Below are 27,527 nucleotides of genomic sequence, written 5' to 3'. Positions count from 1 at the left end.
ACGACGAAATGACGCCGGCGGAAAGCTGCCTTCTTCCGGGAGCCTGGCGCCGTCGCCGGCGAGATTAGCGAGCGGCCCGACCGCCAGCCGACCCGACTAATATTCGCCGGTCGAGGCGGAGCTACTGCGACGCCGGGCTGTCGGTAATTAGCACAGCTCGTCAGCCACGTCCACGAAAGCCCGAGACGGCAAAGTCCGAGTATGATAACGCCAAACCGTGGCGGGTACAGATGGATTCTCGGGGTCAGTCGTAACGAACATTCAGACACGTTCGCAGAAGGCCAAAAGAAACGTCAGCTGTAGGTTTAACGATAAAGTCCCGACAAATCACTCCACTTGCTCTCTCACTTCTCACAACAGTTTGAACGATATAATCAGTCCTCCCCGCATCAAAAGCAGTGAAAATTCACACATGTCGCTGTATTCGAAACACACTAAGAAATACAAAACATTAACCAAATGGATGAATGAATCCGTCGAATGAAGCGAGTGTAAAAAACAACTGATATCGGTAAGATCAACTCACGAGCAGCTCACGAAGATCAACTCACCTTTGTGTTAATCCTCACAGCCACATACAATACAATCAAAAAACGTCTTCAGCCACAATGGTATGGTACGGTAGTTACTGTACCACCCGTAGATTATGGTACAAATGGGGTATGACACGACTCACAACTGTACCACACTGTGTGGTACGGTTGTACCGTATCGCTCAGATACCCCGCTGCTATGCTCGTTAGGGAGGAGCCAACAGCTACCGCGGCTTGAAACACCAGGTACCGGGTTGTACACAGGTTTGTACGAGCCTGTCCATAGGACGGCGATATCCCACTAGCTCCTAGCGACATTTGGGTCCATCGTCCCATAAGCGACGGTATCGTCCCGCGTGCTGGTAGCATACAGCAGAATGTATCGGCAGTAACGCCTCGACTGTGTGGGTTCCGAACAATCAACTACCCTGACAAGGTGGCGCATGCGGCATTTGCAGATCAGTTATCTGTCTTACCGAGAGCCATGTGCTGATGAACAATGACAAAAACGACGTTCAGTTAGCAAAAAGGCAGTCTAGAGATCCAACACCGATTTTCAAAATGTAGTTACACAGTGCCAGATTAAAGTCGATTGAAGTCTTCAGCGTCAGAAGGAAACATATGCCAATGATAATTACAAATAACACTAACAATGACGTTGGCAGCTCAAATTGCCACAGCCATCAGATACCTCACACACACAGACACCACATTCATTGCACACCAGTTGGTGAGCTGTCACTCTGTAATGTCGATGAGCTATAAGCGGCAGTGAGATGTTAGCTGACCCGCATCGTTTTCATGGGCGCACGACTGTACCCGGTACCAGTTCTGACAGCCGCCTAACCGTCAGGAAGGTGGATAGGACACCGGCCAGCGCACATATCAGCAGTCACCACGACAGTTGGGACAGCACACATGATGGCAGTCACCGCGAAAGTCACCGCGGCGCGCCGGCGCGGTACTTACCCACCAGCCGCTCTATGTCTTCGACCAGCCGGCTGCCCCTGCCCTGCTCAGCCTCCAGCCGACTCCGCAGCTCCGCGTTCTCAGTGCGCAGGATGCCAATGATCGACTTGAGAGCCGCCGGGGGTTTGTTGGCCAGCTCGGTCATGTCGGGACTGGCTCCGGCGGCGGCGGCGGCGGCGGGAGAGGGCGCCGCCTCCAGGGGTCGCTGCGGAGCGTCGTCGGCGCACTCGAAGTCGTCGTAGCGTTTCGGCCGTTTGATGCCGCGGGAGGCGCGCACCTCGGCGGCGCGGGAGAGAGAGGCCGGTGCCGCCTTCTGTGTGGGCCTGGAGGCGAGGGCACGCAGTACCGTCAGCGACAGCTTCACGCCGACAGCGGCAACGGCACCGACAGTTGACAACGGACAGCGGACAGTCGCCAGTGTCAACGAATCACAGACTGGAGGCCGGCGGACACCGCAGCACGGCAGTAGGTACAACTAACTACCGACCTACCCCACACGCTCTCAGCCAGTCTAACACTGAGAGCACAGAGATAAGCCAAATAAAGAGCACAGAGATGAGCCAAATAAAGAGCAAAGAGATGAGCCAAATATAGAGCACAGAGATGAGCCCAATAAAGAGCACAGAGATGAGCTAAATAAAGAGCACAGAGATGAGCCAAATAGCAGGCAGGACAAACGAATTAATATTCACAATCACCATACACACTGGACGAACTATGGACGAATTATGTACAGGACATGACGAAAATCATCCACATATTTGCCTCTGTCGGATCATCTGTCATGGAATTTCTGTATCTGTAACTCCATAGACAATTACATAAAAAAAAACTTAACATCACACCAGCTCCACAAACCTGATCACCCTCAGATTTCCGGGGAATACTCGTACATCACACAAGATAAAAGCTGGCTGGCTTCCAGCACAGTTGTCACAAAATGATTCGACAGGTGGCCCGCGTCGGATGGCCTCCGCGCAATGAACACGTCGGATGGCCTCCGCTGTAAAGCCCCGCCACTGCACAGCGCTGACGCGAGGAGAACCTACTTGTCCAGTCGCATGTTGGGGACCGCCGTCGGCCTGAGCCGGCGGTCGCGCCGGTCGACCGACTGGGAGGGCAGGTAGTCCTCCGGTCGAAAGTGGCGAGCGCACACGGCCAGACGGTCGGTGATGCGCGTGCTCTTGGAGAGCCGGCACCGCTGCAGCCAGATGGCCGACACGGCCAGGTCCATGGGAAACCGGTGCGGGGGGCCGGCATCACCGTCCGGGCCGTCACAGCCGGCCACCGCACACGGCTGGAGACGGGTGTAAAAAGGTCAGAGGGCAGGTCTCAGAAGACAGGTCAGGAGGCAGGTCTAGTCAATAGACTGGTCAGGAGGGGCAGCTCACAGTACACCGGTCATAGGTCAGAGGGCAGGTCACAGTACAGCAGTCAGAGGGCAGGACACAGTACACCAGTCAGAGGGCAGGTCACAGTACAACAGTCTGAGGGCAGGTCACAGTACAACAGTCTGAGGGCAGGTCACAGTACAACAGTCAGAGGGCAGGACACAGTACACCGGTCACTAGTCAGAGAGCAGGACACAGTACAGCAGCCAGAGGGCAGGACACAGTACAGCAGTCAGAGGGCAGGACACAGTACACTGGTCAGAGGGCAGGTCACAGTACACCAGTCAGAGCGCAGGACACAGCCGTGCACAACAGACGACTGGTGGTGGGTACATGCAGATCACAGCCTGGTTTGTTCATTGAGCCTCAAGAGCGTGCCGGCCACTAGTAAAGTAATTGCGCCCACCACGGATCACAGGGTGTCAGCCGGATCAGGAGATAGGAACAATGGTCAAAGGTGACTGATAGCTGGGTCGCCATCAGCCGTCACAATCCAACTGAATGCGAACCGCCCACTCGAATGGAGACGAGATTAGGATATTAATCACATCTTAACTGCTGGTCACTGGAAAACACCCACACTTATCTTGAGACCAACAGTGCAAACCCCGCCCGACACCAGCGCCGTCTGTACTCTGTACCGTCTCCACCCCTGCGCTGTCCGCACTGTCCCAGCCCCGACCGCAGCGACGTCTGTAATTTATACAGACTCAACCCCTGAGCCGTAGGGACTGACCCAGATTTTATACACACCCGTCCCAGCCCCGACTCCAGTGCCGTCTACCATACCGTCCCAGCCCCTGATCAGTCTGCCCTGTCCCAGTCCCGACTCGAGCGCCGTCTACGGCACCGCCTCTACCCCCCGAGCCTCCATTCTGCCCCGGTTCCGACTCGAGCGCCGTCTACCGTACCGTCTTATCCTCGTCGCCGTCGCCAGAGAGGTCCGCGCTGGCCGCGTGCAACGCTCGCAGCTTCGTCTTGAGCTCCATCTGAGGACGTGGGTCGGCCGTCAGATAGTCAGGTGCAGACGACAGTCACGGTAGAGATAGAACGCTAGCTAGCACAATAGCTGTCGGACAATCGACACGGCTATGACACGCATCTAAACTGCAACAAACGATGGTACCATCAATGGCAAAGATTGGCAGCACTGTCGGATATACAGCATAAACGGTGGCACAGACATTGCTTAGTTAATGACAAAAAGCACTGGCACGCCCTAACACAAATTGTCGCACACCAAACGCACATGTATCGCACAATGATACGCACTGTAGTATCGCTACAGTAGCAGACTCACCGCAACAAGGGCCTGTTCTTCCTGCTTGTTAGCCCTGAGCGCGATCACGGCCGCATCCAGGGCCCACAGGTACTCGGTGAGTCGCGCCTGGGGCAGTACCAGTTCGTCCGGTACCCCGTCTGAGAACGGGGTACCTGCGGGGTGCGAGTGCCGCGCAGCACCGTTACCGCCGACCGCCACATCCGTGCCAGAGCTGGAGTCGGATGGACTGGGGCTGCTGCGAGGCGGCGAGATCTTCTCGTCTGAGAGCAGAGGGGAGCGGGGGGGTCAGGGGTGGGCGACACGGCAGTGGGTAGGGGTAGGGTAGGGGTGGCCGGGAGGGCAGTGGTGGGGGGGGGGGCAGGGGTAGCCGACAGGGGCAAAGGGGTAGACTGAGTAATATGTAGTGTATTCCCACAACCGAATGATCTCGCTGCACACATGCACAAGTATGCAAACAGATTTGAATTACGAACTGATTTTACATTGAGCTTTGCATTATCTGCAATCGACGTGTAACAAGCATTTACTTTGCTAAGGTATTTTCGGCATGTAATACCACCATCCCGGCCAGCTGTTCCTGCGGGCTCTGGTCACCGACTCAGTCGCCACTCACGTTTGACGGTGACGTCGGGGTCCGCTCTCTGTACGATCACCGTGCGCGACACGCCGCCCGGACGGCCGTTGCGCGCCGCCGCCTTCGGGCCGCCGTTCTGAACGGGAGAAGGGGTGGACTTCTGGACAGCGACACCAGCGGAGGCGGGGGCGGCGGGGGCGGGGGCGGAGTCGGAGTCGGGGGCGGGGCTGGTGTCCATGTGTCCGTCCACCGGCTGGCAGGCTAATACCACACCCTCGCCCCACGGAAACAGACTGCTCGACCTGCGAACCCACGGGGAGGGACCGATAATTATGGCAGCCTGCAGAGGCAACTCTGATTCCGTCCACAAATCTGCCAAGACAGACTTCCAACAGCCTTACAGCCCTACCGCTCATGCCTTAGAATCTGATGCAATCAAGCGGTAATTGGAATACTGATGAGTGGTTATGCTTCAAAGGCCCATGTGAATGTATATACGCCACATTTTAAAGCAATGCGTGTCACCAAACAACGTATTTCGCACGAGCATATAAAAAGAGTAGCCACCCACATTTCATCCTCAAGAATATGTAAAAAATAAGTAGATCTGCCATCCTGAAGGGGAAGTACAGGCCCGACCCGTCGCCCCACTCACGTGAACGCCTGCGCCACCGTCTCCTTACAGACGCGCCGAGACGCCTGTCGGATGCCCGCCAGCAGGCACTTGAGCGAGAGGCTGAGCTGGCCCGAGTCGCTGTTCTTGCGCCGGCCCAGGCGCGCCTCGGCCACCAGCCGGTCAAAGTTGGCTGCCAGCAGGCTGGTGACCGCCTGGCGCAGCGGGTTGCGCGCCTGACCGCTCGGCGGCAGGCCCACCATGATGATGCCCTCGTCGTCGCAGAACTGCGTTAGCGTCATGCTGCCGTGGTGGTTCAAACCGTCCACGTACAGGAGCACCGGCCGATGCACCTTGGTGGCGCTCAGGTACGGCTCCAGCGATTTCACCAGGTACTGGATGAGCGCTGTGGGAGTGACGCAGCCTGCCGAACGAGCCGACACGTGTCACATCGAGAAAATCCCAGCACGCAATAGAAATGTACGACAGTAAGGACAACCAATTCCTTTCGTATTAACTCATGATTCACCTACGAAATCATAGCTTGTTTCCATGACGAAATTTAGTTATTTTTCATTTATACCAAGAGACACATATTTATAAACTTCTAGATAAGACACAATCTAAATCTGCGAGGTACCTACCTACTGCCTACGACATCATTTAGTGAAAACATCCTTTTAATCCAGTACTTAGCATTCAGTCTACTGGGACTGAATCGTCGGGCGGGGGCTGGTCAGTCCCGCTTCCCTCCCGTCCCGTCTCCGCCCCCCCCCCCCTCTCTCCCCAGCAGGGCTGCGGAGTCGGAGTCGGAGTCGGAGTTGGAGTCGGTCGGAGTCGACAGTTCTGACCGGAGTCGGAGTCGGAGTTGATTTTGGAAACCGGAGCCGGAGTCGGAGTCGGAGTCACCGACAAATTCATCGACTCCACAGACCTGGCAGGGCTGCGGAGTCGTAAGTCGGAGTTGGAGTCGGTCGGAGTCGATAGTTCTGCCCGGAGTCGGAGTCGGAGTTGGTTTTTGGAAGCCGGAGTCGGAGTCGGAGTCGGAGTCACTGAAAATCCATCGACTCCGCAGCCCTGCTCCCCAGTCCGTCTCGTTCTATACTCCCGCGTCAGCGCGTCCCTGCGCCACTCACCCGTGGGGTCTGTGTGCCGGAAACAGGGGTCGCCCTCGGGCAGGTCATCCACCACCATCGGCGGTAGCACCATCATGGGCGGCGCCAGCTCACCACTGGCAGACAGCGCCTGCACGTAGGCCACGTTCCCATCGACGGTCTTCTCCGTGGTTTGCGAGACCTGGCGGAGCGCCACGACGCTGGCCGTGCGCCTGGCCAGGCACAGATTGACCTCCCCCAGGTATAGCACGCGCTGCGGGTCGGAGAACGGGTGGCCCACGTCGGCCGAGTGTAGTCGCTCCGACAGCACCGAGTTCACGGAGCGGTACCACTGGCGCGGCGGCCGGCCGGCACACCGCTCGGCAGCCGCCAACGCCGGCAGCAGACTGAGCGGACCGAGCTTGGCAGAGTGCCGCGAACGGAACTCGGAGACCCACTGGTCCATGGCCTGGGCACTGTCGAGAGAACCAGGGGACGGTCGTCAGTGGTGACCCGGGGAGAGCACAGAGGCGTGAGCACAGGCCGGGGGCAGGGCGTGCAGAGGGGAAAGGGACAGAATAGTGGTGCTGGATGCCTAGCTTGGATAGCAGCCCATCCCACCATGGAACCTACAAGGCAGGGATGGGAGCACGCTAGTACTGGGACTGGGACCCAGTGCGCGAACAAATGCAGAAGTAGGTAAACAGACGAAATATGAACAAAAATGTGTAATGTGTATCGTTATAAGAAATGCAGCCGTAAAGCCACGACAGCAAGTAAAGTGAAAGTCACCGAAGAGCAATAGTCGTGATCAGATATTGCATCATGCCGATCAAATGGGTATCAGTGACACACACAAACAAGGTGCATCTGACACATTTTTTTCAGCGCTATGACAAGTGGTTCCGGCACGCTCTGCCCCGATGGGCGGCCGGGACGCTCACCTCTTACTCTCGCGCTGCTCCAGCTGGACGATACGGCGCACCTCCACCAGGAACATCTCGAGCGTGATGACCAGTCCGAGTGCGGCGCAGTGGGATATCCAGGCCACCATGTCGCGCTCCTCGGCTGCTGCGAACAGCGGACGGTTCGGCTTCCCGCCGCCGCTGCTACTGCTCGCCGGGCCCGGCATGACGGAGCAGTGCGGGTAGCTCCGCACGGGCGGGTCCTCACTGGCGCTCACTCGAGAGACCAGTGTGGGTCCTCACTGGCGCTCACTCGAGAGACCAGTGTGGGTCCTCACTGGCGCTCCCTCGGGACTGGTGTGGGTTCTCAGTGCTCGCTGGTGCTCACTCAAGAGTGACCAGTGTGGGTTTTCACTAGCACTTACTCAAAGAATGAATTGAAGCTAGTGGAAAACTGCCCAGTGTTTCTTCAGAGCTGGTAATGATGTGGATGCAGGTAATAAGCCAGACTGTCACCAAGTAAATGAAAAAGTACAGAGCCAGGTCAGAAAACATTTCAATGAATAGACACTGAAACACAAACTTGTGAACACAAAGCAGCTGAGATCATGGTCAGGGTTTTTGGTGGTGTATTTGATGAGTCAGCCTTGCTGTATTTGGAGGCTGTAACATTAAAATATTTTGACTGAATTACAGTTATAAGTACCTGGTTTTGTCGAGCTGTGTTAAGGAGTAATGTACTGTGTTGTACTGTGTACTGGCAGCGCTGATCTGTTTCGCCGGCTCGCTCGTGTTGGCGCGCGAGCAGGTGAGTCAAAGTTCGGATGTGCCGGCGGCCGGCAGCGACCAAGGCCATCTGCAGCGGCCGCGGGGCAGTGGGGGTCAGGCGGAGGAGAGGATCGGGTTGGCGCGTCGTTCGGTGTACAGGTGTCGACCGCGGCAGTGGAAATACAGTTCCGGCTTACAAGTAATGACAAAAGGCTTAAGACGTCTATTAAAATTTTATATAAAAGCATGGAATGCTATGTAGCATAGCTTTACTGTAGTGATTGCAATGAAGAGCTGCAGCAAACCCAGGTCTCATCCCATTCACTAGCTAGTCGGTATGTTGTCAGTCTTGTTAGCCTATAGATAAGTTGACTGTCGACCAGGTTAGGTGGTCCTTACTGGAATTGCACAGTTTGAAATTTCTTTTAGGTGTGTTGATTTTCACTCTACACAATCAGAGCGTCTAGATTGACCTGAGCGCCCTGATTTCCATTAGTAAAGCAAAATTGTTCTGTGCTCATAACTACCATCTGAAAAGAAGAAGATAGATAAAACTTCTTCATATTTGACAAGTTTATTAGCTTCATTTGGCAGACAGGGATGGGGAAATATAATTTAGACTAGTAAGCAATCATTACAAAATAATATGGCCACAAGTAAACTAAACTTTTTACACAAGCAACCATGATTGCAACTGATAGGTAGATGAGTTTAACTCTCCTGGCAATATTACCAAGCATAAAAAGTACATGACTTAGAATACCCACCTAGTTACTAGTTAGTGATTAAACGTCAAACTATTTTAAAATCTGTACCACCTACTTCTGAATTAAGCACCCAAATTATCAACATCAACAAAACACCTACCTAGTAAACTACACAGCTTAAATCCCCTGCATTGTTTTCTGATAAAAGGTGCCAGCCGCCAGGTACTGCTGCCAAGTGACTTTGCTTTATCTTTCGTTATCTGGGTCTTAATCATCTTTACCATTATTATTGCTGGAGATGTTAGCGAATTTATACTTCATGCCAATGAAAAAAAAAACAAAGCTGTGACATCAACATGATTATTTTATCTGGGACCAAAGTGTCTGCTATAATGTTTCATTGCTTTATTTAACCATTGGCATAGAAAATACAGTTCACAGCAGCAAAATGCTCATTTTAGGCCCGAAACTGGTCTATGATCAAAATCATCCCGGGTATCATTGTCACCCCGGTTTACGGTACGTGGTCTAGAATTGCTTAAAATTGAGTTCAAGAATTTGACGTCATCAATTTTGAACAGTTTTTTCGCTATAACTTGGCCAAAAAAGGAGGTATCGATCTTAAATGTGGCATGTATATAGAAGAGCACAGGCACTATCCCACATTCCAATTTTTCCAAAATTTGAAAAAAACTTTTGCTTTTTTTGAGTTTTTTTAGATAAATAACGTTTCCAATTTTTAGGGGTCAAATCACAACATTTTGAATAACCAAGGTAACAGTTTTGAAGAGCCGACTTTTGTCTACATGACCATATAAAGAAATTTGAAATTGCTTGATAACTTGAACTGTAGCTTTTGTGAGCATTTCAAGATTTCATGTTTTTTTGCTCATTTTTGCTCGAACATGACCTCCATTTGACCTCATCTAAGGTGACCTAAACTTGAAATTTTGTGTGAAGGTGTCAAATTGATGCCCAGGAGGGTATTGAAAATTTGGGGGCACTGTGCGCCACCATTTTCTTGCTATTCAAGGAAAAACCACAGGCGGGGCCTAATTGCCGGTATATGTCAAGTTTAGGTCCTAACTACAATTGTGACGCTGTTGATACGAATATGAAACAGCAAAAATTTTAGGTTTTAGGTTAGGTTAGGTTGTAGGTTTGTAGGTTTTAGGTTGTAGGTAGGTAGGTTTGTAGGTTAGGTTAGGTTAGGGTAGGTTTGTAGGTTGTAGGTTGGTAGGTTATAGGTAAGTAGGTAAGGTTAGGTCAGGTTTGATTATGTTTTTTTCTTTTATTTGCGAGACATATGAGTATCATTTTTGGATTCAGGATGTCAAATAATGTAAAAATATGAAAAATTTATCAATGAAATCTTCTTAGGAATTAAACTTGACATTTACCTAATTGCCAAATTAAACTTGCCAAATTAAACTAATTAAACTTGACATTTACCTTCGCCCCAGCGGGGCGAAGGTTAAACTGGCCTCTGCCCCACAAAAAACTTGTAGAGCTTTGGCTTGTTGTCGTGCTTTGAAACTGGGTGGCAAGGTATATAAAAACACTCTGGGTGGCTTCAGTGCCCGCAATTAGTTGACAAAAGAAATAATATAAGACATTTGTAGCGATTTCGGAATGTGAGCCAGGGTTAGTGTACAGCCAATAGAATTTCATTTGCACCATACCTGCTCATAACTTGAACTGAACTGAAACTGAAACTCAATCTCCCAGACATTTCAATTTACAAGACACTTAACTTGTGTCGTACTTACTTGTCTAGCCCCTAGGTGTCTTAGCACTCACCTCACTGGTAAATTCCAGCAGAAAATATGAAAATCGCATCAAATTAACGTCCTTTCAAATTATACGCTTATCACAACCCACGTGAGTAACTCGCGTAAAAACCGTCCGATCGCGACGAAACTATCAATACCCCCGATTTTATCAATTTTACACCTACCCTGAAAATTTCATGACCCTGACCCAAATGACCTTTGACCTGTGACCTATTTCTCGAGACCATGTTTGGCCCGAATCGCGATTCGGCGTATGTCGGCTCGCATTAGCCGCGCGGTTGCAGTCTTCACACGTGGTTTCAAGCGTTGAAACATGTGATATGATGCTGGTCCCATGCATTAGGGTGGGTGTCAAGGTCACCTGAAGGTCAGGTCAGCTCAATGACCTTTGATGACCTCAGTTCACTTTTTCGAGTTTTACATGTTTCTAGGCTAGTTTTTGGAGCTGATTTCGAATTTAGCAACCATTCGAACATCACAGGGGGTGTAACAAAATTATCCGGACACCTTCCTTCCCGCTGTAAAAGCAAAACAATCTGGTACTTTTTCTTTTAACTGAGCTTGTAGCCACCTTTCATAAAAAACACAGTTTACTTACCTCGTATACTCACCTCGTTGGTTTCTGCATATCTTTGGAGTGGTTTCAAAGGACAGTCAGAGAGGAAATGAGGAACCCACACAGTGGCGAATGTTCTGGAGCATTTCAGCCAATGGATTCTCCAGCACACTGGCTTTGATGCGGACCAACGCCGTCTAAACCTGTGCCTGCGGTTGAACAGTGCTTATGGCGGGTGGCTCTTCATACATCTCCTGCTAAACAAGAGCCCACAGGTTTTCGATTGAATTGGGATCGCGACTTTTTCCAAGTCATAAGCGTTAGCCCAGAATGATTGAAGGTTCTATCGGCATCACTTCCCGTTCTTTTAGGGACTTTTAAGTAGCGCGCTGCCACGCATGAAGACAGCGTGGCTTGAATCAGGCATCAGTGCGCGTTCAGAAACCGTGCCCTCCTATGCCGTGTGGTTGAGCGCCTCCAATCATGCTCCACCACCTTCCTTGGAAAAGCTCCACCCTTGCCTATGGGGCAAAATATAAGGGACAAAAACACAAAACAAGACAGATAAAAACAAAGCAAAATTAACTCATTACCTAATGAAATTCAGGCTGGAGCAAAAACATAGGTAATAGGTATCTATGTCAAATTAGAATGAAAGATTAAAACCAACCTGATCAGGCCTTACGGTCTGACCGGGTCCTAACCACCTTACTTCGCCTAACTTGACCCAATTCAACCTAGCCTACCACAACACCTGCAGAGGTACCTTCCTGGAAAAATGACGCCCAGGGAGGTGACTGTCCAACTTATTGGAATACTACCATGCAGGGCTGCGGAGTCGGAGTCGGAGTCGGAGTCGGTCGGAGTCGACAGTTGTGACCGGAGTCGGAGTCAGAGTCGTAGTCGATTTTAGAAACCCGAGCCGGAGTCGGAGTAGGAGTCACCGAAAATCTGTCGACTCCGCAGCCCTGCTAGGTCTGCGGAGTCGGAGTCGGGAGTTGGAGTCGGTCGGAGTCGACAATTCTGCCCGCAGTCGGAGTCGGAGTCGGAGCTGGTTTTTGAAAGCCGGAGTCGGAGTCGGAGTCGCCGAAAATCCATCGACTCCGCAGCCCTGAGTCCATGAGTGCTTGTCAAAATGTGTGTCATCATGCTCTTGTTTGACGAGTGATGTATAATAAATAAATGTGATATATAATAATTATCTCCTGACTGTTGACTGTTGAGTGATCAAAATATTCAAATAATCAGGGTACAATCCTGTGCATAGTGCACACTAATCATGTTGTTTTTGTGTAGGCCCTCTGCACATTGTTGTGTGCACTGCTGTGTGCACCTTAAGTAAAAAAGTGACTGGTGGTACATGACAAAAGGTTGAGCAACTGTGAAGTTCATGCCCTTGGTCTTGCTGGTGCCAAATGCCTATAGCTATAGCAGGATCAGTGAGGGTTGTAGACATGCTACATACATTGTGCACTGCATTGAAGATATTGGCACAAAGTTCATCCGTAATTATACTATGCTTAACACCTAATGTAAGAAGCGACATAAATGCCCAGATGATAAAGCTCTCTGGTAACATCACACAAATTTATTGACATACTTTGCAGGTACATATTTACATTCATGGCAAATACTTTCAATTTGATTCAGAAACTAGTTGCTAGTAAGCTTGCATTTTTGTAGGTACAACAACGACCATATATTAAATCATAAAAAAACCTTCTCATGGCATTCATCACATACCTTTTAACCAAACAAGTACCTTACACCTAGCTCCCATGCAATGATTCTAAAATTTGTCCGCAATCCATCTATATCTCAACTGACACAATGAATTTCAAATACCCTAACAAAACCCATAACTTGAACTGTACAATTGTACATAAGAAGAATGCAATAGATACTACAAGAATTATGAATTTCTGAAGTTATTCTCACATGCTGGAATGTTGAAACTCTACTTTTGTCATCCATTTCCATGTTTGATTGAGCCATCATATAGAACTGTTTTCGTTCTTCAGTCACAAGCTTTCCCACAAATCTTGAAATTTTACACATCATCTTGTAAAGAAACTCAAATAATCCACAAATTGTTATTGAAACACTCCCACTCCAAAAATTCACAGCAATAACCTGTTCAAGTTCAGAAGCAAACAAACATTGCGCCACATTTCGTATGAAACGCGCCATCGTACTGAAGTTTCTACCACAGACGGTAGTTCAACCGCAGCCGTAGTGCGAAAACCCCTGCCCACCTTACCCCACGGCGGAGCTCGGTTGCATTTTGTAAATACGCCCTCGCTCCACCACTAGAATCGTGACGGCAAGCACCGACCAATGGCCGCCACTGCCGCCAGTATGGCGTCGGCCGACGAGAAGTGGGGACGGCTGCAGGCAACGGTCCACGAGCGGTTGGACACGTCCGCCAACTATGCAGACACAGTGGCGCGCGTGGTGGACACATTGTGGACGTGGGAGCAGAGGCGAGATGCCCAGGCCGCGCTGCTCGACCGTGATGCCCGCTCTCCGCTTTACAGGATCCTGTGGGATGACTACAGGATGAGCGAGCACTACGCGCAGACGGATTCTCACCGAGAGTTCATTGTTCGCTCGTTCGACCGGCTCGGCGGCTACCTGCCGGCGGTGACGCGGCGCGCAGCCGAGCACCACGACCTCTCCAAGTACGAGCTCGTGGAAGCGGTCGGCTACACGCTGCGCTGGGTACACGGACGACAGGGCGTGCACTGGCTGGAGGCGCTCGGACACCACTACGGCGTCCAGGAGCACCATCCACAGTTCTTCATCATGGGGAAAACTGGCCTGGGTCTGATGAGCACCGACGCACTGCAGGAGAGCCTAGTGGACATGGTGGCCTGCCGATGGGAGCGACAGCTGGAAGGCCGCCAGGACGTCACCAATAGCGAACTGGTGGATATCGCGCCCGGCTTTTTCGACCGGTACCAGGTGGCGGACAGGGCCGCCGTGCAAGCTCTGATCGATAAAATTGCCCGGCAAGAGTGACCTGTCCCAGTGGACGGGCGGTCGCCATGACTCGTGACACTATGACGAGGGCATTTTGACGAGAAACCGGCAGTTTTACATCGCATATAGAAAGCCGGCCGGATAGCAACGGGAATCTCCCGGTCTGTCGCGTGCAAGGCCAACTTTCACTACCGCCCGTCTCGGATTACAGTAGGAGTGCCTCCAAGTCGCGGTGCAACGGTTATATAACAGCTCTCTCCGTGTTTGTCGTGTGCTCTGACACGGTTGGCAGTGGATATAATATTTGGAGGATATATATTGTCGGGTTTCCTCTTATACCTACCCGTCGAAGCGGTGTGTGTAGGACAGTGTTCAGTGTTCCAAATTTCATAGCGGTAAACGGGATTCGTCGCAAGCCGTTCCGATCATACCTAGACTTGGTAGGAGGGTACGTTTAAAAAGGTCCGACTACATCAGATATGACACTTCTACTTATATGCCCAGGCCGCCTAATGAGGGGATTAGATTATATCAATACGCATAATCATGACCACATCATGTCTGAAGTGTCGGCGTGTCCTCAGTCATGAGTGACCATTCAATCGATGACCGCCAACTTCCAAGCGTCTCTGTATGTATAGTTATTCAGGCTCGATACCTGCTTTTACGGCCGTGGTTTCGTCTTGGATGGGCTAATTTAGAGCAAGGTCCTTTTGCAGCTACATTAGCACAATGTGCGGTAACATCGCGTGGTGGTGGTCTAACCGTGTCAACTCGTAGTATCATTGCATAATGTGAATGCGTGGCCGTCGAAGACAACCTATAGTTGATTCGAAAAAAAAAACTTTGTACCTCATACATTATCTCAGTATCTTCGCATTATCTCAGGAATGCAGCTATGTGTTTACGTCATTTAGTGATTGTTTATCGGTTCTCGAATCTTGTTAAAGCATAATATAAATTACTGTGGATAATATATATTATCCCGCACCGTAGACAGTGTTTATAATTGCTTCACGTGCAAAAAAAGAAAATTATCAGGTGTCGTTTAACTGGTTTAGAAGATAAACAAACTTTTAAACGTCTAGTAGACATTTCGTCTAGTACGAAATGTCATATTTTTATAAAAAGATTTACTTTTTACCTTTAAGCGCCCGAAAGATATCGGCGGTACGGGATGCAATTATTAAATCACTCATGTCTCATAGGTAGAAAAATATTTTAAACGCACGTCGAGCCGATAGGCGAGACGTTTAAAAGGTTTTTCTACCTACGAGCGGTTTAATGATTCTATCCCGTACCGCCGATATCTTTCGGGCGCTTAAAGGTAAAAAATACATTTTATATTAAAAAAAGACATTTCAGACTAGAGGAAATTGCTACTAGACGTTCAAAAGTTTGTTAATGTTTGTTACGTTTAACAAACCAGTACCTATAGCGCCTTTTGGGGCGACTAACGGAGCGAGCGAGGGGGTGAGTCTTGCACGTGCGAAATTTCGAGTGGGTACCTCCAACTGACTTGTGCACGGCACCCTACTGACCGGTTTCTAGCGATGTGCCAAATTTGAGCACAATCGGCCCAGCCGTTCTCGAGATCTGGGAGCGGCACCCTGCACGTGCGCACGTGCAAAATGGGTCCCAACTGACTTGTGCACGGCACCCTACCAACTGGTCCCTAACCGTGTACCAAATTTGAGCGCCATCGGTCCAGCCGTTCTCAAATTCTGGAAACGACCCCTGCACGTGCGCACGTGCAGTAGCATCCCAACTCTGGCACATGGATATGCAGTGCCTAGTGGGTGCCTACCTACATGCCAACTTTCAGCGCAATCGGCCAAGTAGTTATCGAGATATTGCAACAATTACAAAACTGACACCTCTTCGTTTTGCACGTGGCACGTGCATAAGGGGTCAGTGGTCACCCATATGCATCGGGAATAGTCCAATACTTGGTAGAAGGAATGAAGCTACCCTACAAAAATTACCGCGTGTAAATCGGTCAAGTGGTTGCTGAGATACAAGCCTCGCAAAAGCGTCCGCACGGCCGGCCGCTCATACTCAGAAATTTCCGTTAATCTAAGGAAAGACTACGCTCGCTTCGCTCGCTCCGCAACCAGTTGACGTCTGATAATTTTCTTTCTTTGCACGTGAAGCAATGGTAAACACTGTGTACGGTGCGGGATAATGGGGCTATCTACGGATTGTTCTTCCTGATAGCTTGAATATCTATGTTGAATGTTGACTTCTGTTGAAAGTGTACGTCCGTCGGGGAAGCTGACAGCACGTCACGCCGTTGGACACGGCCGGGTACCTATGACTGCGCTGAATTACACATTGTGTCTGAGAATTGATGTTGATTGGTTCTGAGTGGCCGACCACCATTTGAAGGGCCGACCTCCACTCCCGTCTCGCAATGCAGAACGTGCAGTTCCCACATAGTAGTGTCCCCTAGACTGGCGAGTGGAGACGGCCGACGGAGACGTGCTCTTGGCGGTCTTGAAAGAAGGTGAAATCAGCGATGTTTCGAAGGTACCTTATACGAAAAATGAAATAGAAAGTGCAAAAGAATGCAAATAACAAATTTTGTCTTTACATTGATCCGGTGTCTTTGTACGTAAAAAAAATAACATCCATGAAATGGACGTTTATTTTCCATTTCGCAGTTCCATTTCGCCAATTACCCATGCCTAGGAATATGGGTATACGGAGATCAATGGACATACCAGTGATGCCACGAGCTCCAGGGCGGTGTTTCACCGATTTCAACGACGCTGCCAACGCATCTCGCGAGCTGACGTCACACTTGTCGTAGTGTTGGAGCAATGGGCTTCGTGTGTGACGTAAGCTCGCGAGAAGCGCTGGCACCGTCGGTGAAACACCGCCCAGAGATTCCGAGCGGCGGGTGCTTCCGCCACTTGTCTGGCACTCCTACGAGCCGGTAACTGTTTGATAACGTCACTGGAGGCGACCTCCGCACAGTCAGAGGGCAGATGTATAGTCGACTACAGAATGATGTTCCACTTTTCACAGGCAATTATTTGCCTGGGGTGGTAGGCTGTGCCGCATCACACGGGCTGAGTTCACAAATTATATCTCTGTCCCAATGCTCACAATCGACACGCTTAATTGCGCGATAAACGGCACAACTTAGCGCTCCGGTCAACTGATAGCTTCTGAGGAGTGGAACATCATTCTGTAGTCGACTATACTGCAGCACCCCCACGTTTGGTGCCACATTACACCGTTTTTGATGTCACATTGCGCCTCAGCGAACGTCAGCGCACGACTAAACTGTGAAAGATTTGGTCAGGGTTCCTAAAGGGACCCTCCCGGCTCCCACCTTCAAAAAGTTAATGAATTGGCATGAAAGTGATGTCGCTCGGTTAAGAAAGAGCGAAAACGAATATCTACAAATTTCACCGAAAAATGTTCACCGGTTTTCAAGATATTTTATTTTTACTTTTGTTTACCTACTTTTTGGGATCTCCGCTGTTCCTATCTAGCGACTTTATAGCGACTTTATTGGAAGCAATAGCTTGGTAGCTGAAAGTGCGGCACTTGTTGCGCGCAAAGCAGCATATACCACCGCGTGCTACCAAATGTTTTAGTAAAAGATTTAAAATCGTTAGATCTGCGCTGACGTCATACATTCAGAGGGGGCATTCAAATGCATTAGCCCCTCTGAATCGAAATTGCTGCAACTTGGAAATAAGATATTTTCGATTTGCGGCATTTCTCGATGCTGTGAGTGCTCAAACCGGTAAGTGCAAGCCAAGGACTCCATTTAGGCTATCTCAACTCAAAACTAACGTTAAGGTGGGATGTTCACTTTAATTTGATGTCACCTGACTAATCGAACGTCGTGCTTATAAGTGATTTTCATCGATTACCGATACTCGTGTGCCGATAAGGTTTCGTGCAGTCAGCTCTCTTCTCCCCCTCCTACAGTTTCAAAATCATCCCCCTCCCTTACTCCATTCTCTTTCTGCCTTCCGTTATCTCCAAGAGTCCGTAACATGGAACCGCGAGGGTTTAGACTAGGGCTCCGAAAAAAAAAAACTGGCAAAACAGCCAAACAAGTAGTGTGACATATATCATGCGCTGATACGATATGAACTGAGTGTGTGTGCGTGTGGCGTGAACTGTATATCTGAATCTCGGTTGGTTGGTTTGGGTTAAGCACCACATCCAGTGGACCAAGGCGCTAACCGGAACTCTCACGCTGTTCCAAGCGGTCAGGTAGCGGCAATGCCACGTGCACTGCCCGGGAATCGAACCCGGATGGCCGAATCTGGAGGCAAGTAACTTACCCCTAGACCGGAATGCTCCCCTATCTGAATCTCGGTGTCCTGTTTCCATTACATGTAAATCATAAAAGCAATGTGGTCAAGGACCGATTGCACGATGTAAATGCATGCATACACACATACGTCCTGTCGAACGAGACAAAATGTATTGACGGCGTGTTCCGCATACCCCGGGCCTTCGTCGGGCAGGAGTGGGTCCCACAGTCCGCACATTCGGGCGGGTGTGGGATGCACCCGCTCCGGGTAGGTCGTCAGACAAAATGTGGACCTCCCTTACGCCGAACAGACCTTCGACCAGGTACGCGACGGACGAGCGAACGAGGGCGACCTGCGGCAGGGCGGGTCAGCTGCTCAAACGATATTGGCCAGGTAGTCCTTCACCTCAGCCGGGCTGAGCCGGCGGAAGCCAGACTCGTTGACAATGCCGATCTCGATGTTGTTCTCGTTCATCTGGCCCTCGAAGCTCTCCTTGAGGGTGAGGACCGCGGTGTGCACGGCGTCATCGAGTTCCATGGTGTCGCCGTACCTGGTGGCAGGCGCGTCAGTCAGGGACAGGAGCACAGCACACAACAGTCACAGTTCGGCGAGACAGGGATGCCAACCAACCAGACTGCGACATCGGGCAAGGACGAACAGACGTCAGTTTCAGCAGCGCGAGAGAATCGCACACATAGTACGATGATGTATTTGTCAACTGACCAAAACAAATGCATCAGCACGCAGCAGCTCGTTTCGATGGTTTGTAAGCGAGTTAATTTGCTTACCATCCTCCATTAACCCTCGCCGGCACAGGGTGGGAGTGGGGGGGGGGGGTATGCAACCCCCTAAGGTTTTTCGCGAATAAGTCGCGTGAAAAGCGGCGAATCGCGACGAAACTCTCAGTACTTTCGCATTGATCAATTTTACACCTACCCTGAAAATTGTATGACCCTAACCCAAATGACCTATGACCTGTTGTGACCTACTTTCCGAGACCATGTTTGCCGGAATCGCGATTCGGCGTATGTCGGCTCGCATTAGCCGCCAGTTTGCAAGCTTTTCGTGGTTTCAAACGTTCAAACATGTGACTTGATGTTGCTCCCATGCATAAGGTTGGATGTCAAGGTCACCTGAAGGTCAGGTCAGGTCATTGATTTTTGGTGACATCGGTTCACTTTTTCGAGTTTTACATGATTCCAGGCTAGTTTTTGGAGCTGAATTCGAATTTAGCAACCATTTGAACATTTACGAAGTAGTTTTGGTGCCTTCGTAACATGTTACGAAGCTGTCAGAGGCGGTTGACACGTACGACGATTACTACCCATCACGTTTTCAAATGGCTCGCATTAGCCGTTTGCAAGCTAACCCTTGTGACTTGATGTCACAACTCACAAGTCACATGTATGATCATCTCCCCTAATTGAGATTATTATCTCCCCTAATAAACGTTATTCGCGAAAACCTTAGGGGGGGGGGTCATCAACCCCCTGGCCCGGCGAGGATTAACCCGCGCCGGGCTGGCGAGTGGGGGAGTTTGGACACACCCTTGCGGTTTCTCGCAGATATCTAAATATGGCGGCGTGGAGCGCGGCCATGACACTGACCTCTCAGGTTAATGTCAAATGGCTGCCCCAAGTTGTCTCTGAAATTTGGTGGCGCTAAATCGCTATGAACGATAAACTCAGCGATTCCGATGCCGCTAATATAGTCCAATTTTAACCAGACATTGTACCGGTTTTGGTGACCTGGTGACCTGACCTGAAATGGCAGAGACCTGAAATTTTCATGGAAGGTGAAAAAGGTGCCCCAGAGGGCATGCCAAATTTGGCGGCGCCGTTTTTACGTTATTCGCGAAAACCTTAGGGGGGGGGCCGGGGGGTCATCAAACCCCTGGCCCGGCGAGGGTTGACCCGCGTCGGACTGGGGAGTGGGAGTGTTTGGACACACCCCTGCGGTTTCTCGCAGATATCTAAAATGGCGGCGTGGAGCGCGGCCATTTTTTGGTACATCTGTTCATGCATATTTTCCGCACATGTGAGAGTTTCAGGCCAAATCATTTCTTCCCTTTTCAAACGGCTTCTACCACCCATTAATATGTGACCCAGGAGTCGGGTTGTAGGGAGAATGGGCGTTCGTCTCCCCCCCCCCCTCCCTCCAGGACGTGGGGGACGTGAAAATGCAGGACATAGGCGGCGGAACGGGATGAGGGGGCACCGGGGCACCTTGCCCCCTTGATTTTGCCATTTTAACATTAGCCCTATGGGCGTTGCATGGAAAGAATGGGACCAAAAGTCGGCGGTGCCCCCCCCCCCCCTTAATTGAAGGTGTTCCGCCGCTACTGATGCAGGATCCTCAGCGGGAGACGGTTCAAAAAGCGTGACACGCTATGTTCCTTCCCACATGCGTTTTATATAGTGGGAAACACGTTAGGCCTTCGCACTCCTAGGCTTATCACGCTGTCATATATCGTCGCGTCTGTGAGCGAGATAAACCATCATGCGCACTGTATTCCGTGAAGCTGTTACAACACCGTCGGCACAACAAATGTTGGTACAATGCGCCACGGAGGCCAGACTGTGTTCTCGTTCATCGAGAGAACGCAAAAAATATCGGGTGGGTGGCAATCGTGGCGCAGTTAAACAGCGCCCGCGGCGCAGTTAAACATCGCCCGCGGCGCAGTTCCTCTCCCTCGCCCCCTCATGTGGGCTAACGACATAGTTCGTCGGTTTGGCATGCGGCCGCCACCGACGGGAGCAGGCCGGGGAAAAACACGAAACTACCGCCATCTGTTGCCCAGGATAGACAGCTTGCCGAAGTCGTGTGCGTGGTGCTGTGATGCTATCGCACGCACACGGGTGTACTGAGGTGCGTGGCTGATTGCAAGTCAGCTGGCCACCAGCTAGTGAAACCTGTCTGTGGACGTCACGGCAATGTTATATGATCCAGATCACCCGTCCGGTGTCTGCGGTAGGCAAACATAAAAAAATAGACTCGCCACGGAATGAGTAATGAGGTACTGGTTAGCTAAAATACACTGCCCGCATTTGTTTGTAGACCAATGTCTCCCCTAGCTCCTTTCATCCTTCCGGCTCTGCAATAGCCACAATGGACAGAAAGAGACTAATCCAACAAAACTATGCCTTTGTTTAGGCTAACGGTAATTTTAGTTCCAAGGATAAAGACGAGTGAATGGGTGCGAGGAGCGAGCATTTGCAACATGCATTCCACATACAATGTACAGTCCACAGCAGAAGTAATGTGCGGTTTCAGTCATGCATGGGTATGTTCTGCTTCTGAAGCTTAGGAACGATTAGCCAGACTACAATGCAACTTTGAATGTAACTTACATGTATCGTCACCCTTGCAGCTGCAACTTTATCTAATTCTATTGACCTCTTTTTCGATCACCCCGCATTTAAAAATCGTCAGTCAAAGCCATCCGTTGTGATTGGTAAAACCGCACATTCCTTCAGCGGTGGGCTGTAGGTACACATCTATGGCCTTGGACTGTTCTGACTTAGATCGCTCAACCAATAACAGCCTCCACGACTTGCGAGATCCCAATCAACCCTATCAGCCGCTTTTTGGAGCCCCGTAATTTTTTATCGGATAGTGTTGTTCTCAGGTTCGTGCGAAAGGAATCACACACAGGGTACATTTCAACCATAAACGATTATTCAGCAAGAAAAACCGTTCTTAGAAAAGGACACCATCTCGTTGGTTAATTGAGCCTGGTTTAAATAACAAAGGAGACGACTTTCAAAGTGGAGGTACCATTTTTTGTGATAGCAGATAACTAAAGCAGGCTGACGATTCTGTTCAGGGAGATAAAGCCAACTCCAATAAATGGCCACCTTAGGTAAGAAGAGGTTCGGTGCACTAGTGTTGTGAATGAACATGAGCCTACAATCATGCAACATCTAGGACAAACAATTCCTCACACGAATTCGTCGATAGCAGAAAATACATAGGTTTCACGGGCGATTTTCCTCGTCTGTTCTGCGATGTTGTTTCCGCTGGTCAGATAATGAGGAAAATATGCTGGATTCGGTCAGGTTCCAGTGCCCGTCTGGTCTGGAGAGTTCCCTTCCTTAGCTGACGGAGAGAGGCCTCTGACGGCCAGTATCCGGGACATCTGAGCTCTGGTGTGTAAATAATCCATGCTATACTCAGAGCCAGAGACCGTTTACATTGGATGACGACGGATCTGGGCGCTGCAGGACTCCCCCACATTTAACCCTCGCCCGTATGGGGGGGGGGGGGGTCGAACGGACTCCCCTTGTTTTTTTTTTCGCGAATAACTCCCGTAAAAAGCGGCCGATCGCGACGAAATTTTCAGCACCCTCGAGTTAATCATCTTTACACCTACCCTTAAAATTTCATGACCCTGAGCCAAATGACCTTTGACCTATTTCATGAGACCATGTTTGGCCGGAATCGCGATTAGGCGTATGTCGGCTTGCATTATCCGCGCGTTTGCCGTCTTTTTGTGGTTTCAAACAAACATGTGAAATGCTATTGGTCCCATGCATTATGGTGGGTGCCAAGGTCACCTGAAGTTCGGGTCAGGTCACTGACATTTGATTACCTCGGTTCACTTTTTCGAGTTTTACATGTTTCTAGGCTAGTTTTTGGAGCTGAATTCGAATTTAGCAACCATTTGAACATTTATGAAGAAGTTTTAGTGCCTTCGAAACATGTTATTAAGCTTTCAGTGGTGGTTGACACCCATTATGAATACTCTGCAGGACGCATACTGGACTACTGGTTGAACTGACCTGACCTGACCCGACCGGGCCTAAATGCATGAAGAAATCCTCTGAGATCAAAACTAGCATGAAATTCGTGATCAGCACCCCGAAAAGCCCCAAAGCAGCCTCACTTTACGATGTTTTAGCAGGTTCCGATTTTCCCGACTTTTGGGTAGTTGAACTGACCTGGAAGGTCAATCAATGACCTAGGACCTTAAAATTGGGTATCATCGGCTTCCTCTCATCACGGGCAGCAAGCTCGTTTTTTCCGCGAAGCTCTAGCTCAGTCAGGGACCAAACGGCAAGGTCCCTGCCCCCCCTCCCCTAAACGTTCGCGGCTGGTAAAATACCAATAAGGGTGAACGTTAAATTGGAAACGACGTTTGAGAAGATGGTTAATCAGCATCTACAGTCTTGATAGGCTTGTGCAAGCATTGGTTTTATCAGCACCAATTGTGTCGACGGTTAGTGATGCACGATAATTCATCGATTGATCCAGTGCGAATAAGCATGAATTGAGCCAAATCACAATGACTTCCATATTACTCCAGTTAGTTACCGCCGCTCCAGCATCATTATCGCTTATGCCTAGAAGACGAATATTTGAAATAGCATGTTGAATAGTTGACTGACTTTTGTACACGTGTCATAAACACTCACTGAAACTGGAGGCCTTCAGCATCGATTTGACCAGTTACAAAATACAACACATTACCATTTACATTTGAATGGCAAATATATATTTTCTAGCTAACCATCAGTTACGGTTTCTGCATGCAATACGAACGAAGGAGGGGGAAACTTTTGACCCATGGGTGGAAACATGCAAAAAAAGTGTTTTTTTCTTCTTTTGCCCAAAAGTGAATAACAAATTCGAAAAAGAAACATGATTTTGATAGTCATAACAACCGCGAATAACCTATGTTAAAAAATAATTGAAAAAAATACTTCAATAATCATATGAAAGCGTGTAAATGACGGTTAAGCCAAAGCTAAGCAGTCAGCTCTTTAGTGAGCTCCATCACGCGATCGGGAAATTCTGGGTAGACGGCATTTAAAGATGGTCCACATAGCCCCGACTTAATAAAAGCGTATTGCATATCTATAAATCATCCTCAAGCTATGAAAGCGTCGGTAGTTGCCAAGAAGCGACGAAGCAATGAGCCGAAGCTCCGTGGCGTCCTCTACAGAAGACCGTCTCGTCTGTGACCCAGCAGACGGTGGTGTCATCTATCGTCTGGTGTCGTGCACAGCTTCCAGCAAACGTGACGGTGCGTAACACCAGGCAGCCTCGCACTACCGCCATAACTGTTCTAGGCTGTGAACTCTTTTGTCTTTTGAATAAAATTCTACTTTTTATCAATTACCCAAAGATATCCATGGGCTACCAATGCTTACCGTTAATGAGTAATGCGTCTATTGCACCCTAATCACAAACGATCCCGTAAAAAAGTAAAGAGCGTAGGACTGACCAAGCCCAAGGCCATTAAGACGTGACGTTTCATCGCTTGAAAATTATTCTGCTAAGAATGTCATTTGAGTAACTTTTGTGTGATAAGAGTAGCGTTCTTGAGTCAGATCAGCGCCATTCCATTAGTACCACACATCGATCGTGATCGTGCCTTTAATCATGCACTCACCGTTTCTCGAGGAATGTCCTGCCGTTGATGAAGTTCTTTCCCATGGCGGTGGCCTTCCAGGCGAAGTAGGCGCCGCTGGGGTCGCACTGGAAGAGGCGCGGCCGGCCGTGGTCCCAGCCGCAGACGAGCAGCGACACGCCGAACGGGCGCACACCGCCCGACTGGGTGTACTCCTGCATGACGGCGGCCAGCCGCTGCACCAGCTGGCCCGTGGGGATCTCCGTGCCGTACATCAGCTGGTACTGCTGCGCCGCGCGCCGCGCCCGCTTCACCAGCACCCGGTAGTCAGGACCCATGCCTGGCCGAGAACATACACCCAGTTCAGTCATACTAACGGGTATGCGGGCATAACGTTATGCGTGTATGCACGCACCAGTATAATGAAATGGCAATTAGCCATTGGTCATCAGTAACAAAGCCACCACATGACTTGCATGCGTTTTTACGTCATGGAGTTACTAGCAGAAATCGTTACCTATTTGTTATCCCCTAAACATTAAGCAATAAGCACCTATTTTTTGTGTCATGGAAGAATGGGCCGATACATTGCAGGAACAAAAACAAGTCGTGAAAATGACACGTAAGATGCTTGAACTAAGACGCTTGACGCGTCAGCTGCTGACAATGCTTCTGTTAAGAATTTTGCAGACTCAACTGTTTTTTTCAGAACTTTTCTTAATTTCTACCACAGATTAAAAAAAAATCCTGAGAAGGTCAGAGCAGGAAATACATACCGCTGTAAATCATGCCGATGTGATTGGTGACCTTCTCCACCTTGTGAATGCTGTGTTCGTCAGCCAAAATTGATTTGAACTTGTTCTCTGTGGCGATGACAACGCCATTGGTAGCTGAAACATCGACAAAAATCAGGTTTACAGATGCTCACAAATTACAAAGTGAAACAGATAGAAATACAATCAAAACTGGTGCAAGATAAGAGTTCAATATTTGTGAGTAAATTCATCCCTACAATACAAAGTTCTCCACAATTCGATTTTTGTCTAAAAAGTCACACTTCTGGTGAAACAATTTAAAATCCAGCTCATTTTTGTCATTTCTCAATGCATGGTAAATATAAAACATTTGTTTAATCTTTTATGAATATGATGAAACCAGTCTTACCTTTGATACCTACTGAGGGAGCACCAGCTGCCACAGCTGCCAGAGCATATTCAATCTGTACCAGTTTCCCAGATGGGCTAAAAAAGACAAAAAGTCAACATAGAGAGGGATCATAGCCAAGAGGGCATTTCTATGGCAGGAAACCAGCTATAGGCAGCTACTTATTATGAGCTAGTGCAAACCATAAAGCCAGTCTTAAATAGATTAATAGTGACAACATGGTGCCGTGTGGTGACAATATGGATACCTAGGTAATAACAATGTCAATATTTGTAACAATGTGGTGTGGTTCTGTTTGATTTTGAGTCCCGGATGCAAAAGGCAATTTTATCCTGTGATGTCTTGCCATACCCAAGGCGATAAATATACCCAAGGCGAGTCACTATAAATTGGGTGCAAACTAGCTGATGTCATGGTGTGAGCACTTGGGGGGGGGGGGGGGGCGAAACAGCATTTATGATATAGGTAGTATTTAGTAACTATTACACAAAGAAATCATATTTTTCAATTATGTGATCCCAAATGTTACGTAAAATCCCAAAGCACTAAGCAGTACATTTTTCAAGAGATTTGTTGTAGGTACCTAGTTAAGTTCTCTAATCTGACCAAGAGGTTTCCTCATAGAATGTGCACTATTCACACAATCACATCAACAAACCCGAACATGTTACAGGTATGAAAGTGACTACCGCCCGAGTCTGTGAAACCAGCCAAGTGTGTGTTGGCAGCTGAAATTGATCTGCACAGGTTGCACAAAACCTTACGGTAAAATGAAAACAAAAAGGGAAGACATGTCGATGTGCATAATTTCCGGTGAATAATTTCCTGACATATCACACTATGACTCCCTCTGCCTATAATGGTGTAAGCATCACAATCAAAAAATGCTCCTTTTGCTGTTATGATTTACAAACGATGAATAAATCCACGAAACGTCAATTATCAACAGAAATGAGTTTCCTCATTCGGCATTCCTGCCTACCTAGACTGCAGACGCTCGGAGACCAACTGATGCACCTCACCTGAAAGTGGTCAGCGAGAAGCTGTATCTCTCTGAAGACATGACGATGAAAAGCAGGGAAGCTTTATCTTTTTAATCTACAGCTTTGATCAAGTTTGATAATACCCAAGGTCTAAACACCGGCTCCCTCAACGCGAATTCGACACGAATAATACCCCGCGTTCGATGTCTCTCGGACGGCGAAGATTCTACGCCGTCCGGCCAATCACGTTCCATAACCGCAGCCGAGCCCCCGCTGACCTTGGACGGGATTGGCCGGACGGCATAGAATCTTCGTCGTCCGAGAGACATCGAACGCGGGGATAAACAGCAAGTCACTGGTGTAAGATGTGCGCCAGATTTGAACCAGTCACAATTGAGGATCCTAAAACACTGCTATAAAAGAAATCCAGGAGAAGGCGCAAATGTCGAAGCCTAAAATACTGCCGTCCAAACCAGGGCACATATTCGAAGGAAATTAATCTAAAATTAATGAAGGAGCTGTTGGAAACTTTCTATAGCACACAAGTGGTACATAAAAGGCGTTCAGTCCTTATCAAA

General features: G+C 49.3%; 2 protein-coding genes across 3 annotated transcripts; both read right to left on the bottom strand.

Annotated features, from left to right (window-relative positions):
* Window positions 1–404: 404 nt before the first annotated feature.
* Window positions 405–10,717, bottom strand: LOC122376646. 2 transcript variants are annotated; one of them, XM_043356559.1, is made up of 9 exons: window positions 10,606–10,717; window positions 7,401–7,870; window positions 6,499–6,932; window positions 5,405–5,786; window positions 4,789–5,051; window positions 4,194–4,435; window positions 3,805–3,882; window positions 2,552–2,799; window positions 405–1,825 (listed from the first exon to the last, which is right to left on the bottom strand). In XM_043356559.1, exons 2-9 carry the CDS (start codon window positions 7,586–7,588, stop codon window positions 1,474–1,476), a joined length of 2,187 nt encoding a protein of 728 aa, XP_043212494.1. In that variant the 5' UTR covers window positions 7,589–7,870; window positions 10,606–10,717; the 3' UTR covers window positions 405–1,473. The 2 variants fall into 2 exon arrangements, with proteins under 2 accessions (XP_043212494.1, XP_043212487.1); XM_043356552.1 differs by having other exon boundaries at window positions 10,637–10,717.
* A 7,881-nt stretch (window positions 10,718–18,598) lies between these two features.
* On the bottom strand, window positions 18,599–27,154 carry LOC122376642 (proteasome subunit alpha type-2-like). Its single transcript, XM_043356539.1, has 5 exons — window positions 26,989–27,154; window positions 25,967–26,043; window positions 25,579–25,692; window positions 24,845–25,142; window positions 18,599–19,000 (listed from the first exon to the last, which is right to left on the bottom strand). Exons 1-5 carry the CDS (start codon window positions 27,027–27,029, stop codon window positions 18,826–18,828), a joined length of 705 nt encoding a protein of 234 aa, XP_043212474.1. The 5' UTR covers window positions 27,030–27,154; the 3' UTR covers window positions 18,599–18,825.
* Between the last annotated feature and the right edge of the window lie 373 nt (window positions 27,155–27,527).

This window comes from Amphibalanus amphitrite, unplaced genomic scaffold (assembly GCF_019059575.1).
Source record: "Amphibalanus amphitrite isolate SeventyFive unplaced genomic scaffold, NRLGWU_Aamphi_draft 000042F_arrow, whole genome shotgun sequence".
Lineage (NCBI taxonomy): Eukaryota > Metazoa > Arthropoda > Thecostraca > Balanomorpha > Balanidae > Amphibalanus > Amphibalanus amphitrite.
This window is presented reverse-complemented; position numbering and strand designations above follow the sequence as displayed.

What these genes read in the sequence shown, in the direction of transcription:
- LOC122376646 (XM_043356559.1), bottom strand. Translation starts at nt 7,588, where the DNA reads ATGCCGGGCCCGGCGAGCAGTAGCAGCGGCGGCGGGAAGCCGAACCGT. An exon ending in AAGAACAGGCCCTTGTTGCG is followed by an intron (nt 3,883 to 4,193) that starts GTGAGTCTGCTA and finishes CCACGTCCTCAG; the next exon opens with ATGGAGCTCAAGACGAAGCT. An exon ending in CCCAACATGCGACTGGACAA is followed by an intron (nt 1,826 to 2,551) that starts GTAGGTTCTCCT and finishes CCTCGCCTCCAG; the next exon opens with GCCCACACAGAAGGCGGCAC.
- LOC122376642 (XM_043356539.1), bottom strand. Translation starts at nt 27,029, where the DNA reads ATGTCTTCAGAGAGATACAGCTTCTCGCTGACCACTTTCAG. An exon ending in TCCCTCAGTAGGTATCAAAG is followed by an intron (nt 25,693 to 25,966) that starts GTAAGACTGGTT and finishes TCGATGTTTCAG; the next exon opens with CTACCAATGGCGTTGTCATC. An exon ending in CATCGGCATGATTTACAGCG is followed by an intron (nt 25,143 to 25,578) that starts GTATGTATTTCC and finishes GTTCTCGGCCAG; the next exon opens with GCATGGGTCCTGACTACCGG.